Genomic DNA, 19,049 nt, shown 5'->3' with positions numbered 1-19,049 from the left:
ACTGTCTGTATAGAACTGGGATGTCAGGTCACCCTAATTTTGACAAAAAAGATGTTTACCAATAAAGTTATGAATATTCCTCTGTGGTCTAATTTTTACAACTCACTCATCCGCTGAATCTGTGATTTCATGGCAAAGTATTTAGTAGCACCCACCTCTTTCAGTTGTAGGACCGTCCTCAGAATCTCCTTGATGTTGGGGGGTGAGGGAGCTGTTGAAAGGAGAGACCGAGGATCTCCCATGTCCAGCAGCTTCACCTTCAGCATTATGCTGGTCAGGGGGGCAAGCTGAGGGCACAGCGAGCACATTGAGATGTACCCTATGAAGGTGCAGTGACCGATTCAAAGTACATACTAGCATTTCAGGGATCATGTAGTCTGGGATTTCATTCCTCCAAAAGGCTTTGCTGACAAGGCGGTAACAGTAGCCCTTGGAAACACGACCTGCCCTTCCTGGTAAAGAAGATAAGAGTAAGTGATCACATACTGCACTTTAATGTACAGTTAATATTCGTGCTATACCCCGACGTTGGTTGCAATTGGTCTTTGATGCCCATGTGAGCTGCAGAGATTGATAATTGGTTTCTTTGTCACAAACCAACTGGCGGGCCAAGCAGAAATCAATCACTGCACAGAATGGGGGAAAAGGATACTGAAACCGGTCTTATTTAAGAGAAATTAAAAAAAAAGAAGAGGTGGAGCATATACATATCTTGAGAATTAGACAAAAGGAGAAAGAGATAAACTACCATATTTGACATCGGGCACAGTCACCGAACTTTCTGCAATGTTAGTTGAAAGAATGACCTGCAAAGGTCAAAACAACATCAGAAAAATGAAATAACAAGAAATAAGAATCACAAAACAACTTTACCTTCCTATATCCAGGCACAGGCGCCAGGAAGACACCATATTGCTCCTCCATTGTTACAGTCGAATGGAGGGCAAAAACCTGCAGCCTAATGGGACAAGGTTACCAAAGCATCAGCATAAAAATGTTTGAACCTTTGATTTGCTGCATACAATCATTCAAAACGAGTGATTAACTTGTAGAACATAGACTGAAATGACCTCTTGTGGCCCAGCATGGACAGAGCTTGCTGCAAATATCTTATCTCGTATATGCCGGGGAGGAAGACGAGGACGCTGCCTCTCTCTGAGAAACGCATGCTGCCTTCTTTCTCTTCCTCACTGTTAACACACAAACTCCAACTAATCTGCATACAAGGTTACCAAAATGCTGTTTGCAATACTAAGAGGAAATCTACACCTGTTATTCTCGCCTTCCATTTTGTCAAAGTTCTCAACGAGGCAGATAGCAAGGTTGTACATCTCAGTGGCGACATATGGCTCATCTAAACTTGCTGAATCCAGCTGAGAAAGAGGAGCATAAAAACTATGATAGGAAGCCATGACCAAAAAAAAAAAGCATCAGCAAAAATTCACTATGTGTTGTACATTATATTGATACAAGTCCTGAAGATCATCCAGGTAGAAGTCTTCAATGCCATAAGGTGCCCCCTCCACCTCAAACACATAGGCTGGGCTCATCCTTCCACGAACAGGGGTGCTGAAGTATTCTGCAAATTGTCTGCAGTTGATGGTGGCTGACATGAGAATGACCTGGGACAAAATTGCTACAGTTAAGAACAACTCAAACTGTATAGAATTCCACAGGTCTTACTTACCTTCACATAACGAGAGTTGGTATTAAGAAGTCTCCTCACAATGAGCAAGATAAAGTCCATCTCTTCACTGCGCTCATGAACCTTCAGCAAGAGTTGTTTAGTTATCCAAACGTAATGTAGTGGACATACATTTTCAAAGACTTCAATTATTTCACTTTTCATTCGTTGAAATGTATTCACCTCATCTATAAAAATATGAGAGTATTCCGTAAGGGTCTTGGCTGTCACTAGTTTTGCTAGCAGGACTCCTGTTGTCATATAGATGAGGCGGGTGTGTTCAGTAGCCATCTTCTCAAGTCCAACCTATAAAAAATAAATCACACACATTGTTTATAAATCAGGTTACAGTATATTCAACTTCCTCGCGAGAGGCTGTAGCCACATTTTTTCTTAATTTATGCCACATTATTCCTGCGGCTTACTTAAACATTATATAATAATCACTATCTGTATATCATGCAGTTGATTTAAGTGACTTGAGGACAAAGCCACCGCTGCAGGAAAGTACTTTTTGGAAGAGTGTTTTCCATTCAAGGAAAGCATGATGTGAACGAAACAAAAAATGAAGGAATGGAGGAAAAACTCCTTGAAGCAAAATGCATTCTCTAGAAGTGCACAAATTCAACATTAATGGCTTTAGAAAGCATTGTTCAGTGGCAGGGCTCAAAATTGTGACCAATATGGGCACTCAGGCTCCCTGATTTGTAACCCCCCTCACCACCACCACCAAAAAAATAATAATAAATTGGTGCATGAGTGCAACCAGTAAAAGAGTTTATTTACCTGATATCCAACGAGACTACCACAGGTACACTTTCTTTGAGTGGCAACCCATCGAGCAATACTGGTGGCACCGATTTTGCGTGGTTGCGTGACTACGATGTTGCAAGGGGCATTTTTGTCATTGTAGTAGTCCAGAATGTACTGTGGCAGCTGGGTAGTCTTGCCACTGCCTGTGGCTCCTCGAATAATCACGACCGAGTTGTTTTCTATGAGAGAAATCAGCTGGAAGGGCACACAAGCACAGACATCCACACACACAAGGCTTCATTTTGCTGAATTTTAAGTCATACTGCAAAGCAAATTAATGTTCTTATTCTATAAATGCCAGAGCAGTATGGAAAAAGCAGTAATAAAGCTAAGACTTAGACATGGCAAAGTCCAAAAGACAAAAACATGAAAAAGGTGACACAAACTGAACATCTGTGCAAACTGCTACATATTACCTCTTGTCTGTTTTTGGTAATGGGATAGTTGCAGCTGTCAAGGTGGGAAGGGCAGCTTCCTAAGAATTCAGAAATTAAGGTTATGTCTGTTTATTGCCTTTGATGAAAAAGAAATATTACATTGGATAATTATGTATTGACAACTGTATAGGAATGTTCATACTCACTTGGTGGCGGGTGATGTCCAGGCTCTTTTTTCTTACCTCCACTTTTCAGAATGTCTTTATCAGGAGCGTTTACTGGACTGGTACAAAACATTGGAGAACATCATCTTTAAAGACTTCCCTGCTCAAGCTGCTGCCCCCGCAACCCGACCCCAGAATACAGAGGTAGAAAATGGATAGATGAATGGAGATGCGCACTATCTTGCAAAGTCAAATCAATTCATATGAAAAGGGAAAACATGGGTCACATTTTGCGGTCATCGGTGGACTATGTTTTCTGAGGGACCACGCGGGACAAAAATAAAGTTGTTACATCATTATGGCAAAGCAATGTTAAAATCAGATTAACTCGTGCCTAACAGAACAATTTAACTACACAGGTTAATATTCGTTCAACTTTAAACACATGTCTATGCCTTCTCTGAATTAAGGCTCTCTCTTATTTGAAGTACCCTCATCTTTACTTCGAGAAGAGCGGGAGCCTTTACCCTCACTTGCCCCAAGCAAGGGGAGGCGCAAATCTTGACGGTACCGCAACATGCACACCCAACACATTCGCCCTCTTCCCATCCTCACTGATGTATGCACAAAGCAGCTGACCAAGCGGAGAAGAAAAGAGGTGACAGCAGTCGCAAGCCACAGCGTTGATGAGCTCCCCTGGAAGACTGCAGGGCAACAGGCATTGACGATGGAAAAAAAATGAATAACTACAACACAATAGAATACAATAAAATCAAAGCAAATACTGCAACGTAAAATCTTGGATTCTAAAGGACAACCAGAGGATGAGTTGACTGATTCCGGAGCTATTTTTCCCCAGAGAGCTCTTGTTTGTGAAAAGTGAGGTTTTGTAAGTATTGATCTAATGTTCTTTTTATTTTATATTTGAGAAAAGAAAGTTGCTTTAAAGCTCAAGCCTAAGTTTTCAAGTTACAAGTGTGCATTTGAAGCTTAGTTTGACTGCTGTCTGTGTTGAAGTTAGGTTTGAATTAGAGGTGCAATAAAATCAATTATAAAAATAATTGATAATTTGATCATCTATGAATCAAATGACAGTAGATAATTCTTTAAATTGTCCTAATCCTTCGTATTTAAGTTTCTCAACAGTAAAATTCTCATATTTCTATAGCTTTCCACAAAAGCATACTGATTACGTTCATATTTAATCAAAATGTTATACTTTGGAAACCAATGATCAACATTTTTGCCCATTTGCAGACAGGTTATGAACCAAACCAACGGAACCTTAACGTTTGTGTATTTCCTACATTGACAATTTTAATTTTTGCAATAATCTAATTCATTGATTAATCGACCAAATACTCAATAACTTACTCAATCATTAAACAAATCATTAGTTGCAGTCCTAGTTTGAAGTAAGGCTGTCATTAAAACACTTTTTGAAACCATAAATCAATTGTTCTATCAAATAATTTGATACAATTTTGTGTTGCATTTAAGGGCATTACAAAGCCGTTGTTTGCTCCATTTCTCTTCTATTACCAGTTATTGATGTTTAATAGGGCTACCACTAAGGATTATTTTGAATGTGATTCATTTTTAAATTAGTTGTTAATTAATCAATTAATTTGACACTGATTTATTTGGTATATTGTTTAATGTTTAAAAATATTAAGCAATATCAGTCAAGATAGATTGTTGTACTTTCCAAACCTTTTAGCCATTGATTTCCAAAGTAAAAACAGATTTTTGCAAGTCTTATTTTGAACAAAATATAATTCTGCTTTCACAAAGGACTTCGGAAAATTCAGAAAATAACAAGTGGTAGGAGGCCAAATAGAGGAATTAGACAATTAAGCTTACCAATGACACTAAAAGGATTACTCTTATTTAAAAAAGTACAACTCGTTAAATTGCAAATGATTAGTTGCAAATTATTTAATCTTGATGTCTAAATAGTCAAACATTGTTTTTACTAATCACATTACAGGCCAATTTATATTATTATTTTTTTTCATGTTTCAGGGCTGTCCTTGCTATGCCATTCTTCAGCTGGCCAAAATGGTCCCATGACACATCCACACAGGCTGAAAAATCATCTGAGAGACCCCCTGGGGACCGACCAGGCCACAAACTGATCCGAGAGCTTTTATGGCATGTGGAGGAGCGCGGGTGCGCTGCCAGGATGCTGGAGCTGGAGCACAGTCTTGCCCACAGCACTTTGGATCAGCCATGTTTTCAGAGGTGCCCCAGGTGGAGGACCCTCATCCCCACATCAGAGCTAGAAAAACTGGAACGGCTGTGCGCCGGCATCCCGCCTGTCCACGCTGCAGCAGCGCTCTCCAGGTGTTTTGCAGTAACCGTGCCATCCTCACATTAACATGCTGTCAGCAGCAGATAGCTGCTTCGCCATCACAATGCAGCCTGACAGCAGGCCAGGCGCGCATGAGTCAAATAGGGGAGGAAAGCAGAGCAGGCTGCCAGCAAAGCCACTGCGAGTTAATGTCATACCATCAGGTCATGTGAACATGAGGTGAAGAATTGCCTTATAGGCATCACGAGAACAGATTCAGTGTTTTCAAGATCAATTAGATATGAATTGATCAGTTGAAAATTGCACATTTATCCAAGATGACCCACACGTCTATTTGTAACAGATGCATGAAAAATTTAACAGGTCATTAGCTATCGTAATAAGCTAAAAGTATGACTGACAGAAACAACTCCAAATTACAGTAACTACTTGTTGGTTTCGTGATTGCACAGGTTTCGTGAGGTGCTTGCATCCAGCAAAGTGATGCCATGGGAGCTAGTCTCCGTCTTCAAGCTGGTGCTGAGAGACGTCGATCTAAAGAAATGCGGGGAAGAGCACGGCCTGGCAGGGAAGCCCAATCAGCTCTCAACAACAGGGTATTGGACAAGCAGCAACGCATTGGAACAGCATGTTGTCAAAGCAAGCCGTAATGATGAAAATCTGAGGGAGGAGATCCCGACCGTGTCTGCATATGTGGACAGGAGCATGCGGTTCGCCAGTTGGCTTAGAGCAAAAAGGGAGTGGGAACTTCCATATTACTATCCAGTTCCAATGAGGCCAACGGAGCCATGTAACTTACAGGGAGGGCACTCTTCTCAATGAATCTGTTTATTGGTTAAAAAAATATATATATACATACACAACATAACCAATTCAAAATTCATAATTTGTGAAAATGGCTATAAACTCTAAAACAAACACCTATGTGCAGGTTGCTGTGCATTTGTATATGTATGTTTTTTCATTGCATTCATATATCTATTTTTAGTTCATTTGTGTTTTGTACACAATATGTATTGTCAACAAATGAAAAAAAAGATTAGAAGATTGCTGATCATTTCATAGAAGAGAAAAGGAAAATGCAGTTTACAGGTGAGGGGCAAATTTGGAAAAATCCCGGGAAAGTCCATTTATTTCATTTTTCGTTAAGGGACACTTTAATGGATCATTCCAGAATTGATGGACAAACTTTTACTTTGATATTCATCAATAACAAATAATAAACTATCAAAGAATTGCTTACCTCATTTAAAAGACAAAATATACATTTGTTATTACATGATTTAATATTTGATGCCATTTCAAATCAAATAACCAAGTTGCAGGTAAAAAAGTTGCAAACTTAGACAAATGGAAGCTTCTCTCAGTAGAAGCTAGCTGCTTGGCGAGTTGTTACTACTGACCAAGAGGACAAGCTCAAGTATGTAAAGAAAAAAAAAAGTGTCTCATTATCTCGGAATAAGAGGATTACTTGAGGTAGAGTGAGAACCGAGACTTATAAAAATAATACTCTACACATTCTTTCGTAAAACTGCTTGGCGATAACAAAATCGAGCATATCATGTGATTTAGTGCATTCATCTTATTTTACAATGCTAAAAAGTTATGGTAAAAAGGCCTGTAGAAAAACAGTCCTTAAATATTACTTACAGTATTTGAAAAATGTTGTTTATAGAAAAATGGCAATTTAGAGGGACTTACTTGGTATTTTATAACCAATTCCTGGCATTTTTTTCAGTCTTAGGACAAATACATTTATTCAGAAACACAAAGTTTTAGTATTTTGGATGCAGAGTATATAAAATGTCATGGGTAGGCCTAAAAATGGAATTCTGGAACGACTTACATTGGTTCACCGCACACCAATTGGCATATTTCTAATTTCTTTAAATTTTGATCATGGTAGAGAAATCCGCACATATATACACGTACACACAAATCCAGTATGTCATAAAAATGAGGATATCAAGATAAAGTTCAACTAGTTTTAGATCACAATGTCCCTTGAAATTAAATATTCGTCAATTTGGTTCCATTTTTTTCATATTTGATGAAAAAATACTTTGAAACTTACGTTAAGGAAGCCAACGATAAGGAAGGTTTATGGAAGATTTTCTTTGGTCCAATGCATTTCAATAGAAGCCAATTGCATGCGATTTTCGCGGGCCGAAATGTAGGTAAGACTAGAATATTAAATAAAATCCAATATTTGCCAAGAACATTCATGTAGCCTTGTAAATATTTTAATATGTCATCAGTACTCGGCAGGAAATACATTTTTTCTCATTTCCTACGTCTCCGACGATATCTCGGTATAACGATAAATCGAGGCTAGTGCACGTGCGGGTAATTGCCAAACAAGCTAATTATCGTGTTGAACTTTTCGATGGTTAAAAATGAGCCTACCTCGTGTCTTTCGACGTCGTCTCGGACGATTTCTTATCGTTGACCTCTTCTGTGAGCTTAATATTTGCAAATGTGGAGCCGGAGGTGAACCACTTCGAAATTTGCTCGGCCGTGAACGCGTCCGCCATGGTGTAGCTCGTTAATAAGTCAGTCGTAGTTTGAGCTGAGTTTGAATTCTCAAGGGAGAATTGGGCGGCGCCAATTAATTGAGGTTGCTTCACAACAAAAAAGGCTTCCTAAAATAAATATTTAGCTACCTGTTTTAAAAAGTGGATTTGAAGCGTTCTTCGTGTCATTTAAATAGTTCAACGACCACAATTAAAACCGAATGAATATATTTGCTCATAAAAACGTAATTAAAAGTACAGGTAACGTAGAAAGCCAGAAACGTGAACTAATTACGTATTTACAAAACACATAATTGAGCAACCATGAGCAACAATTTCTCATTTCTCAAAAATCTAATGCTGTATGTCGCATAGCTTATGATAGTTTAATTTCAAAAATAGGAAGAATAACGCTGAAACTTAAAATTTAATTTTATTTAAAAAAAATGCCCATGTAAGGTAAGCTACTGTCAGTCAATAATTGATGTCAAATGACAGTAAAGACGGTTGTTCTTCTAAAAATTTTACAGCGATAAGAATTTGAAGCATCACAGCAAAGGTCCAGAGTTGTCTTGCATGAAGCTCATCTCCGATCGAAGCTTTTCGTTTTCCTTGGAAAAGACACAAAAAAAATATTAGGAACTTGTATGTTTGAAAGTCTTGACATAAATGATATTCACCGCCTGCAGTCTGGTGTTGTCCTTTTTTAACTTGACCAAATATTCAATCCTCTGTTTGTGGTTCTTGTGTCCAACTAGTTTTCCATTCTCCTCAGAGAGTTGGATATTCTGTTTACGGAGAACCTCATTCTCCTGGAAGAGGAGTCACTTTCACTTATCAAAGCAGTTGTTCAAAGTTTTACTCATATCATTTTGTGATAAAGAAATACATAAATCATTGTGGGGCTCTGACCTTGAGGAGCTTGTCCTCATCCTGTACCCTCTGGCTCAGTTCTCTCACTTCTAGACAACGATTTCTGAGTTCTGTGTTCAGCTCCTGGACACAAGTCTGAGACTGGGCCAGCATGGATTCCTGGGCCTGCATTCTAAGTAAGAGAGGGGATAAGCATGTTAAATTTTGAGCACACATAAAAGGAACAGAAAGAGAAAAACAGATTAACAGTCAAACTAAACACGGAGTATGGGGCTTACTTTTTTTGAGTGTCAGACAGCATTTGCATCACTCTTTCCTGCACAAGACAATCAAGTAAGTGCTGATAGAACATATGGTGTTTCTTTTACATGTTCTGTGTTTGTTTTTTTTATATATAGTAACAAGCATAATGTACTATTAGTGACTACTGAGGTGAGTACTCCTACAGGTATCTCTCTGGATATGGTGTGGATAAATAAATGATAATGATGATCAACGTTTGAAAATTTTCAAATCATGGGGGGCAAAAACACAAACCTTTTCTTCTCGCTCCTCTTGCAGCTCTTTGAGAACAGACTGCTTGATGCCTTCAATGAGCTCCTCACTGAAAGTTGGACAGTAAGATCATTAATGTCTCTCAGCACTGGGTGCATGTGCTGTGAAGTTGAATCAGCTCTACCTGTTCGAATTTCTACCCTCAGGTTTGTGGGTATAAAACTCATCAAGCAGGCCCTGAATCTCCTTGCGGACCACTTCTTTCTCAGTCAGCTGCGTCTGAGGACGAAGAAACCATTCTTGAAGGGACATATAATAAACTTGCAGGCACTCATAAAAAAAATAAAAAAAAACACTTCAGCGGTGCTTTGTCATACGGGTTTAAGTAGTGAAGTGAGCACACTGGTAACTCTAACCCATTTTATCTCAAATTATCTTTCCCCACTGAAACAAATTAAAATTCAATTAAACTTTCCGTGGCTTGTTACAGCCTGCCTACATGTGTTGCTCCACCCTGTGTCTTCAAATATCAGTGTTTTAAAGCGAGGCCCCCATTTTTTTTACTATATGTTTTACTATGTTTTACTATATGTTATGCGCGCCCCACTTGTCTAAAAATTATTTCTGTTAGTAGCAAAAGCCACCTGTTTTATTCCGATGCTAATTGTTCAACTGTATATTGGGGTTTTCATTGTTTGTTAAAATTAAGATAAGCTGCCATCCTGAAGGCAAAGCCTAGTGGTTGTTTTAAATATATAACATGTAATATTACATGTAACCTGACTCTTTACATTATATTAAGTTTTCACAGAACTTCATAGTAGGGGACATTAAGTATCTTAAAGCCTTTTTTTTGTAATTTCACCCTAACCCTAACCCTGTTAACAAATTAAAAGATGATGCTTCCAAATGTTTTATTCTGATTCAGCAAAGCTAATCAGTCCGCTTTGAAGTAGGACCACAGAAATCTGAGAATATTCACTGATCATTTTAAATCAAACAAGGTCTCTAAGACGATTACTCAATGAACAAAATTATCTATTTGATAATAGATTAACTATTGCAGCTTGACTGTACATACTTTGAGCCGCCGAATCTCCTCATTCTTGGCAGCTCTCTCTGCATTGAGCTCTGCCAAGAGAATCTCCATGGTCATCATGGAGGCGCGCCGATTCTCCAGTTCTCGCTCCTGGTTGTCAAGGACTTGGGTCAGATCCCGGTTGAAGCTTCCTGGAGTGCATGGGGTCTTGAAGTAACAAAAAAGGGCATGTTACATGCAACAAAGCAATTAGGCCATAAACTGGTAGAGACCAATCAAGCAGAGTTACCCTAGAAATGGCTTTAGGGGTGCAAGTTGGCTCAATGTGGTTGAGAGCGCCATTTCTAATTGTTTTTTCCATGGCTTCATGCTGCTGTTGCATCTGGGCACAAAATGTGTGTACGTTTAATGGAGTAGGAGTGTTCAATGTTGTGATGGGTGTCACAAAAAAGAGGATTCTTCTCTCCTTGATGAAGATAATTACCTTCTGCTGGAGATTCTGGATCACAATGTCCTTCTGAGCGACATGCTCTTGAGCAGCTTGAAGGAGGTTGTTGTGGTCATCGAAAATCTTTGTAAGTCGTTCAACCTCTTCGTTGGCATAATCAATCTCTTCCTGCAGTACTTCAACCTTACATATAACACATGCATGTTTTTTGATGTGACATGACGGGAGTGATGTTAAAAGGTCGCACTTACCTCTATTTTGTTCGAAATACGACTCTTCTCTAAGGTTTCTTTCAGTCCTGTGATTTCTGCTTGCATTTTGGTATTTTGCTCTCTGATGACTTTCTGTTCCAAGCAGGCGGCATTGTGCTTGGCCTGGAGAAGTATTGGGAAAACACGGTCAATTTAAATTTTCAGCATGGTGAACTGCAGAGGAGAAAGGAAATGTTAATAGTTATGGTCATTTATTTTTAATAAATACTGTACAGACTGTAAATTCCACTGGTGTGGGATCAAAACAAAAATCTGTCCGAATATGTGGTGATGCAGTTAGCATCATACTTGATTCTTTTTTAATATTTACTACCTCCGCTAAAAGTGTGTGTGTGTGTGTGTGTGTTTTTTAATGCAAATACATACTGTAATGATTATTTTAATATGTATAAACCTGGTTCAGAGATGGACAAAATAAAATTTGGATTGGTCTACATTGCTGCCATGAAAACAACTTAAATGGGAATTTTGATCTCCCCTTGCACATTGTGTAAATTTGTTATCCCGTTAAACTTTCATGAAAACAATGCTCATAGTTGTATCAGCGAAAGAGAATGTAATTTATAAGTACAGTGATGTCGCTGATGTCCCCCATCAGATGCGCGATGGCCTGTTCCTTGTGATTCAATTCACTGCGGACGTCTCTGGTTTGGTTAATCAGATCTAGAACGACATCCTGACGAAACGAAAAGAGATTTAGACAGGGTGCAGATATGCTGGAACGTTGTAGAAAAGGACAATCAGTCACTGGGGCCTACTTTGTCCTGTTCGACCTTTTGCTCCAGGCCTTTTATGGTTTGATTGGCAGTACACAGATTTTGCTCGAGATGATCAAGTTTGGAAACCTGTGAATTGACAATAATGTTATCAAAGGCAAAATATATTGATATCTTCAAAGCTAAATACCTTTAGCTCCTGGCACAACAAAATAACGGTTGACTGACCTGCTGTTGGATTTGCAGGGTCATGTCTGAGACTTGTTTACTCAGCCGTGTATTCTCCTCCACTGTTTCACTAAGTTCTCTGAAAGTATAACATAATTCATTTTGAGCTTCCTAGAGCTAGCGTGTGAAAGCAAAATAAAAACTAAAGCTTACTTTGTTGTATTTTCTCTGTTCTCTCTTAACTGGTAGGTTAGGGTGCTTGTGTGTTCTTGCTCTTTTTCCAGAGAGGTGTTTAACTCCTTTTGCAGAAAAAAATAAAAGTACATCATAATGTGAGTTATTTGACTGTTTAGTTTAGGAAGACTTGGTTGAAGTGAATAAGTTGACTGACAGCAATATGAGCCCTCAGTTCATTGATCTCCTGCTGCTTGTCCTGCATCCGCTGGCTCGCATGATCGGCGTCAAACTTGGCCTCGGCTTGAAGCTGGTCAAAACTATCCTGCAGAGCGCGATGCTGCTCCAGAAGCTGCTCCCAATCCAGTCTAAAATGAAAACATTGCTCAAGCAATATTTTTGGCCAACAGTGACAGACAACATTGATGGCTCCTTACTGGACTTTTTCAAGCTGGAGCTGCGTGCTGATCAGACTGTTGGAGAGCTGGCTTGCCTCTCTCTGCTGCATAATTTTCTTCTCTCGTAGTTCCGCCTTCACAACGGCCAGTTCCTTGTCAGACGACTGCAGCACCAGCCGTAGATCTCTGATCTCAACTCTCAGAACTGGAGGTGGGGAAAGGAAACGTTCATCCACTGTTTTATTTTATTTTTTTGATTACTCTGCAGAAAAGGGCACCTTCTGCGGTTTCCTGTTCACGCTGATGTTTCTCTTGCAGGCTATTGATTGTCTCCTGTAGTTTGAGATGATCTCTGTTCTTGTTAGCGCGCTCAGTGGAAAGTTGCTGTATCCGGAATGACAAAGAAAGTCATTATTCTGATAGGACCAATAAAAATACTAATAATGTAAAATTGATTAAGTAATATTGTAACCAAAACTGTGAATATTTGAAAAGCAAGAGATATTTCACCTCCTCCTTTTGTCCGGACTCTTGTGACATGATGTGGACCTGCTCCTCTAATTTAGCAATTTGCTGCAACAGCTTGCTGTTCTTCAGTTCCTCCTCGCCCAGTTGAGCCCGAACTTGGCTCATTTGCTCCTGAGAACACTCAAAATCATATAGCAAATCTCACAATAGACATTCTACTCCCCACAAGCATTTTAATTACTTGCACTTGTCGCAGTTCTTCAGTCAGGGCCATCTCAGTTGTATCTGAAGGGGAAGTCTCAGCCAAAATGTCTTCTAGATGGTTGATACTACCGTTCAAATGTTCTGGGCTGGACAATGGTACAGCATGGGAGCGCAAGTGGCATGCTTTGGTGGGGGTAGTGAGGATCTGATATTTGAAGAAGGAATACTTAGCAGTAGTACACAAAATAAATCACAGTGCCAGAATTTGTGTTGGTCTTCTATAAAATGATGCTGACAAATGTGTACTTGAAGGATCCAAACCTCACCTTCAGAGTTTCAACATGAATCCTGTTCAGTTCAGAAACCTCTTGCTTTTTGTAGGCATTTGTAGCTTCCAAGATGTTCTCCAAATGCCTGTTGGACTTGTCGAGGTATCGTTTGTCCGACTCCAACTGAGACATTTGCTTTCTTACAAACACACACAAAATCCACGGTTACGTCATTAATCAAAGAAGTTATTAAATTAGTTATTAAATTAGTTGTGTTAAAGAAAACTCTCTTTTCGGCCATGCAAAAAAAAAAAAAAAAAATCACCATTGCACTGTTGTTGCTTTCTACATTAAAATATTTCTATGACAGACATTGTCATAGTGCTAGTGTCACATGACAACTACCAAAAAGTTCCTCCCCTGGCTGTGCTTACTTCCATTGTTTACGGCTGAGTTATAATGTTGCATAGATATTTATATTTTTTTTTTCTTTTGGCAATGTCTACCTCGATTATTTGGTTGTTTTACCACTAAAAAATATAAAAACAAAAAATTGAAAAGGCTTTTCGCTCCAGAGTGTGAGAGTATGTCCAAGCACGTGATCAGGATCGGGACATCCCTACCACATACAGTACTAGTTTTTACTAATAAAATTGCTGTCTTACTTAGTGATTTCTTTGTACTCCTCAAAGGCCTGAAGAACCGCTGCGAGGTCCGACTGTTTCTGAAGCAGCTGAGCTTTTAGCTTCTCCATTGCTGAGGCAGCAAGAGCATCTGTAACTGAGGAGCTTGGAGCACCAGCTGGGGCTGTGAAGCAGCAAGAGATTTGTCAGAAACATTCAGAAATTGGGTCTGATCAATATTTACAGCTTACTTTCTGCGTTCTTCTCTGCCTCCATGGCCCTCTCGAAGTCTTCTTCCAGTTTTTGAGCAACCTGTGCTGCTTCCTCTTCAGCTTTTATCACTGAGTCAAGGGAGCGAAGGTGACGATTGTCCTCTCTGAGGCTGTAGTTCTCTGCTGCATAGCGAGTCATCTTGGGGTGATGTTCAATCTTGCAGGTAAAAATTTACAGAGGAATTTAGTTTGGACAATGCGTAATATGGAGTGTCCTGCAGTTGTTAGGTTAGAGAAAAAAGGTCTACCTGGTCTCGTAAAATACTAATTTCTTCTTTGAGCTGGTCGATTAGAGCTTGCGACTGCTCGTCTGCATTTGTGCCACATTCTGCCTTGAGTTTTTTCTCTAAGCGATCAATATGATCTTCTCGGAACTTGATGATCAGGCGACTTGAGTGGATGAACTTGTCTTTCTGAGTCCAAGCCTGCTCCAGCTGAGATATCTTCTTAAGCAGAGCCTGTGTCCACAGTTACACAAATACATTAAATCCCTTCCATTGTCGATAACCCCATTAAAAAGCTTCATGAAAAGTTTTTTTGTTTTTTCTTCCGATGTTAAAAGAATATCTCTTGGACAACACTACAATTAAAAACAGACAATGTACCACACCTTCTTTTCTTCCTCTCGTTTTTTCCACAAACGAACCGCAGCCATAAACTTGGCTTTGTACAAGGAGCCATGCTCGCCATGCCTAGACAGCTCTGGTGAGATAGAAACATTTTATAGTTTGACAAAACTGTGAAGAAAAAAGGAACATTATGAACTGCATTACAGGTAGGTGTGTCGTGATAATTACTTGAGATGCAGAGCCCTGGTCCTCCTAATAGTACATCTTTTCCATGATCCACTTGCTGAGATGAGAGAGCCTGCATAAGCTGCTCCTTCAGCTTCTTCACCTCAGCCTGCAGCTGTCTCACATTTCCTTGTGTGTCTTCATTGACAATGGCCTGTAAAAACAACAATCAAATACTTTAAAGGTCTTAAAACACGATGATCTGACCTGACAGAACATTCTATTTTTTGACAAGGGCAATACTGTACCTTGTTCTTGATCAGCTTGGCTCTCTGGGCAAATTGTAACGTTGATAATGTTTCACCAAAACATTTAGATCCAGGGTGAACATTGGCTATGACATAAGTCTTTGCATTTCCTCCAAGTGAATCCTAAAATGTCAGAGAGTCTTCAACACTATGTAATGTCACGAGGAGGTCAGTTGGATTAAGACGTAGCAAAATAATTCTGTCATAAATCAAGCTCCCAAAATTTGATTTTCACAATAATTGGTCCTTTACTGTATTTTGCAACTCACCCGTAACAGGAAGGTTAGTTTAGAATCCCTATAGCAAATGTGGCGGTTCTTCCCATTGGACACGTCGACCAAAGCCATGATCACCTGACCAAGGCACATGAGGGAGCGATTGATGCTGCTGGCTTCCTAATGGAAACACAGTAAAAGAAGCAAAGCACAAAGTAGCATTCGGTTAGGAAGGGTCCCCCATCTCTGGGACATGGCCATTTGATACTGCAATGCACATCAGTATGTGAAAGAAGTTGAGTTTCAAACATAAGGTGGAATGGCGCCGTTTTCTTGAGACAACTGCCAAATAATTATAAAGTAGCGTTGGATGTACTCGCAGATGGGTGCTTTGCTTTTATATTGTAAGCTAAACTTGAGCTGCTTCTGTCAAAGAGTGCATATGACTCGGGACATTTTTTAAAGACATTTTTTCTTTGAGTCACTCTCACATGCACTTCCATTTTCACATATTCCTTCTGCACTGCCACCAACGGCCTATCAGTACAAACTTCAGAGTGATTGAACTTTGTTTTCTCAAACCCCAACAACTCAAGCACAAAAAGCCAGATGCAAGAAAATGGGTCCAATCAATATACAATGTGATTAAAAATAACAACAATTTAACTATGACTAATAATTAATTGATTGCAATTAATCTGTTAATCTGACACCCCTATTTTTAATAATTACCCATCTTTTTTTGGATGCCTGTTCATCAAAATGCTGTTTTATGTGAAAAAAAAAGTCTGTGGCACAAAAATGGAGGAGCAATTTAAGCATGAATCGTCACCTTGAGCCTGGAGCCTTCAGTGTGTGTGTCTCTCTGCCTCTCTGAGCCAGCCAGATCAACCAAGTTGAGCTGGGACATTCGAATGTTCACCACCTCATTGATGGACTCCTTGGACTCCAGAGTCATGGTGAACACAGCATGAGATCTGGATGATTCACGGTTCATGGAGGTGGAGGCCACTCTGCGATTACGCCATCCACGAGACAACACCTACAAGTCACAGATGTTAGCCTTACACATAAAAGAATTATAAAGTTTGCAATAATTGGTTTACAAACTCCTACCTGGTACGCTTCAGCAGCAGAGCTGACAAACTTCTCCACTGCCCCCTCCACAAATACACCCTTCTTGATGTTCTCTCTGACAAATAGGCTGGCTGAGGCTGTGTCCAGGAGGTCAAAGATTTGTTCATTGTAAATCTCGATGAATGAACATTTACAGAGAAAAGTTTTGGACTGAGACTGAAAAGGAAAAAGATAGAAACTGCATGTAATAAAACATTTGATGTTCATGGTGGTAAAATGCCAATGTTTAACCTTACCGCTTCTCTGTTGATGAGAAAGAACAGATACTCAAAACTGCGAGGAATAACACCCCGCAATTCATCTGTAAAGTTGTCCAACTCAGAAGGTCCTAGCAGTGGAATAAGAAGGCTTTATTACTATTTGCACAATACCAAAAGTACATTGAATTTCACAAGAATCCTCACCTAGCATTGTGAATGTTTTTCCTGATCCTGTTTGGCCGCTGCAGTAGAAACAGAATAGCTCATGAGCAAGCCAGCCAATTGGTTTCAGCTTATACAGTAATACATTAAAGGGAGTACATATGTGTATTTTTTTTTGCATGCGCCCATGGGAGTTTTAGAGGCATTACGTTAAATGCAGCAATACACACTGCTCCTCCGGCTGTCTGTAGCTTTAACAGACATGGCAACCTCCCGAGGAGTGCCACCCCCCCATGTAATATACATGTAATTTAATGATAACTAGTCCCATGATTTAATATTTAAAACATACTGTTGACCGTTAAGAACACTTTATTCGTATAATAAAAGTATAAGTATAGTATATAAGTATTTAAAATTTAAAACCATTTAATTGATTCATTTTTCATGAAAAGTTGTCTAAATCTTACATATTGTCACTTTAAGGGAAGTATAATGGATAATGTCCATTTTGATGGCTTGTGTACAAATAACAGCTTTGCTGGAATAAATATATGATACTGTAAGCCATGTACTGTAAGGCATATCCAGCAAAAAAAAGTCTTCTTTAAACATGGGTTATCAAGTTATCAAAAACATTGTATTGTACATATACTACTGAAAATTTCATGAACTTACTAGGCAAATATGGTTCCATTATATCCATTCATACAAGACTCCACAATATTCTTGGCCACAGTGGAAAACACAGAGTCCTGTTGAAGAATAACACAGGACAAACAAATCCAGTATGGAGATAGTATCCATTCATCCATTACCTTATCCGCTTATCCTTAACATAACAAATTTTCTCCCAAACCTGTGACGTGTCCATGTCAGCAACATGATCATAGGTGAAGGTCCGTGGCTCCGGTTTGGAAAGCAGACGTATTGTGTTCAGTGATGTGACTTTGAGACACAAGTTCTGATCTCCATCTGTGGTTAGTCCGGTGCCCTTGGTCAGAGGTCGTACTCGAACAAAAACTTTGATTGAATCGCTGTCACTGCTGGAAGACCACATTGTAACAGTGATATGGGTGCAGGTGCCTCTTGTAGGATCCTTTTTTGGTAAATGTGTGGTGTTTTGTGTTTATGTGTTAATTTGTACATTAGCATGGTACTTACTTGACAACTTTGTAACCTGTTTTTTTATTCCATTTAGTAAACTGTAATGAGTGATTGGGGTTAGAATCGTGTGTGGTTTTTATGTCTATCGAATATGTGGGTGAAATTAAACATGATTGAGTTGACTGTAACTGAGAAAAACGTGAGGTGTATTTAAATATCGAATAGTTGATGTTCTATTTCTATTATTAGAATCATTATGAGAGTAGTGAGGGCTTTCTTTCGGAATTAATCGAATCGAATTTGATCTGGTCTGCACGGTGAGTTGTTGGGATTTAACAGAAAAGTGATATAAAATGTAGCTTTAGGCGTCAAGAAAATGTTTATTTGCATCACCAATCTGGTTTGCCCGGCGGTTGCGGCTCTGGAGCGCAGGTGGGACAGACCCACTTCAAGGAAAAAAGAAAAGAAAAACACTGCAAGGGCTTATGTTTAATGTTGTTTTGTGAGATTCATTACCTGCCAGCATACTGGCTGGAATCGCCACCTCCTGGAAAGAAAAGCACAGGGACTGTTCATGCAAATCAGAACAAAAAGTTAACAAGTTCGCGCATATCCTACAAGCAATGTAGGATTGCTACCACTGGAAGTGTAACAACTTCGATTTTATATCCGCTAATAAATCGCAGATGCATTTAAAAGTAAAATCACTCGGATTATATATTTAACCAACATCGCTAATGTAGCTAATATGAGACCAATCAATTTGTTTATTACCTTTTCCAATGAAATTCATTGTTAACGGAGTTCAGTTCGTTATTTATGTAGAATAATCCAAATTCCTCATTGCAGGTCGGACTAAAAGGAAGCTGACTTTGTTTACAAGCAAATTTGGCGGGCAACTC

At 39.2% G+C, this 19,049-nt stretch overlaps 3 protein-coding genes across 3 annotated transcripts in view; 1 reads left to right on the top strand and 2 right to left on the bottom strand.

Moving 5' to 3' along the window:
- Window positions 1–8,062, bottom strand: part of tdrd9 (tudor domain containing 9) — a 16,974-nt gene extending 8,912 nt beyond the window's left edge. The window contains exons 1-14 of the mRNA XM_088432895.1: window positions 7,759–8,062; window positions 3,081–3,157; window positions 2,914–2,972; window positions 2,471–2,692; window positions 1,868–1,990; window positions 1,688–1,768; window positions 1,458–1,622; window positions 1,270–1,373; window positions 1,071–1,190; window positions 874–958; window positions 749–806; window positions 522–626; window positions 355–452; window positions 156–287 (exon numbers count right to left, since the gene is read on the bottom strand). Of these exons, the coding sequence (XP_088289021.1) occupies window positions 156–287; window positions 355–452; window positions 522–626; window positions 749–806; window positions 874–958; window positions 1,071–1,190; window positions 1,270–1,373; window positions 1,458–1,622; window positions 1,688–1,768; window positions 1,868–1,990; window positions 2,471–2,692; window positions 2,914–2,972; window positions 3,081–3,157; window positions 7,759–7,886 (1,557 nt within the window). The 5' untranslated portion in view covers window positions 7,887–8,062. The remainder of the gene's footprint in view (window positions 1–155; window positions 288–354; window positions 453–521; window positions 627–748; window positions 807–873; window positions 959–1,070; window positions 1,191–1,269; window positions 1,374–1,457; window positions 1,623–1,687; window positions 1,769–1,867; window positions 1,991–2,470; window positions 2,693–2,913; window positions 2,973–3,080; window positions 3,158–7,758) is intronic.
- On the top strand, window positions 3,626–8,548 carry rd3l (RD3 like). The gene is made up of 3 exons (XM_088432897.1): window positions 3,626–3,927; window positions 5,064–5,384; window positions 5,805–8,548. Exons 2-3 carry the CDS (start codon window positions 5,077–5,079, stop codon window positions 6,172–6,174), a joined length of 678 nt encoding a protein of 225 aa, XP_088289023.1. The 5' UTR covers window positions 3,626–3,927; window positions 5,064–5,076; the 3' UTR covers window positions 6,175–8,548.
- Window positions 8,280–19,049, bottom strand: kif15 (kinesin family member 15). The gene is made up of 35 exons (XM_088432894.1): window positions 18,922–19,049; window positions 18,664–18,694; window positions 17,900–18,086; window positions 17,719–17,795; window positions 17,083–17,120; window positions 16,915–17,006; window positions 16,658–16,834; window positions 16,374–16,583; window positions 15,596–15,721; window positions 15,327–15,449; window positions 15,082–15,232; window positions 14,895–14,986; window positions 14,533–14,742; window positions 14,264–14,441; window positions 14,055–14,196; window positions 13,447–13,588; window positions 13,158–13,325; window positions 12,959–13,087; window positions 12,727–12,832; window positions 12,488–12,653; window positions 12,268–12,418; window positions 12,090–12,175; window positions 11,937–12,015; window positions 11,751–11,837; window positions 11,564–11,668; window positions 10,972–11,094; window positions 10,757–10,903; window positions 10,562–10,654; window positions 10,315–10,479; window positions 9,418–9,512; window positions 9,276–9,342; window positions 9,017–9,054; window positions 8,778–8,910; window positions 8,546–8,677; window positions 8,280–8,476 (listed from the first exon to the last, which is right to left on the bottom strand). The coding sequence occupies exons 1-35, from the start codon at window positions 18,938–18,940 to the stop codon at window positions 8,414–8,416; spliced, it is 4,128 nt and encodes a 1,375-aa protein (XP_088289020.1). The 5' UTR covers window positions 18,941–19,049; the 3' UTR covers window positions 8,280–8,413.

The sequence above is a fragment of the Hippichthys cyanospilos genome, chromosome 14 (genome assembly GCF_059441005.1).
Source record: "Hippichthys cyanospilos isolate Australia breed blue-spotted pipefish chromosome 14, RoL_Hcya_1.0, whole genome shotgun sequence".
Lineage (NCBI taxonomy): Eukaryota > Metazoa > Chordata > Actinopteri > Syngnathiformes > Syngnathidae > Hippichthys > Hippichthys cyanospilos.
This window is presented reverse-complemented; position numbering and strand designations above follow the sequence as displayed.

What these genes read in the sequence shown, in the direction of transcription:
- rd3l (XM_088432897.1), top strand. Translation starts at nt 5,077, where the DNA reads ATGCCATTCTTCAGCTGGCCAAAATGGTCCCATGACACATCCACACAG. An exon ending in GCTGCAGCAGCGCTCTCCAG is followed by an intron (nt 5,385 to 5,804) that starts GTGTTTTGCAGT and finishes GTGATTGCACAG; the next exon opens with GTTTCGTGAGGTGCTTGCAT.
- kif15 (XM_088432894.1), bottom strand. An exon ending in AAAAGGTCGAACAGGACAAA is followed by an intron (nt 11,669 to 11,750) that starts GTAGGCCCCAGT and finishes TCGTTTCGTCAG; the next exon opens with GATGTCGTTCTAGATCTGAT. An exon ending in GAGGGTAGAAATTCGAACAG is followed by an intron (nt 9,343 to 9,417) that starts GTAGAGCTGATT and finishes TCCAACTTTCAG; the next exon opens with TGAGGAGCTCATTGAAGGCA.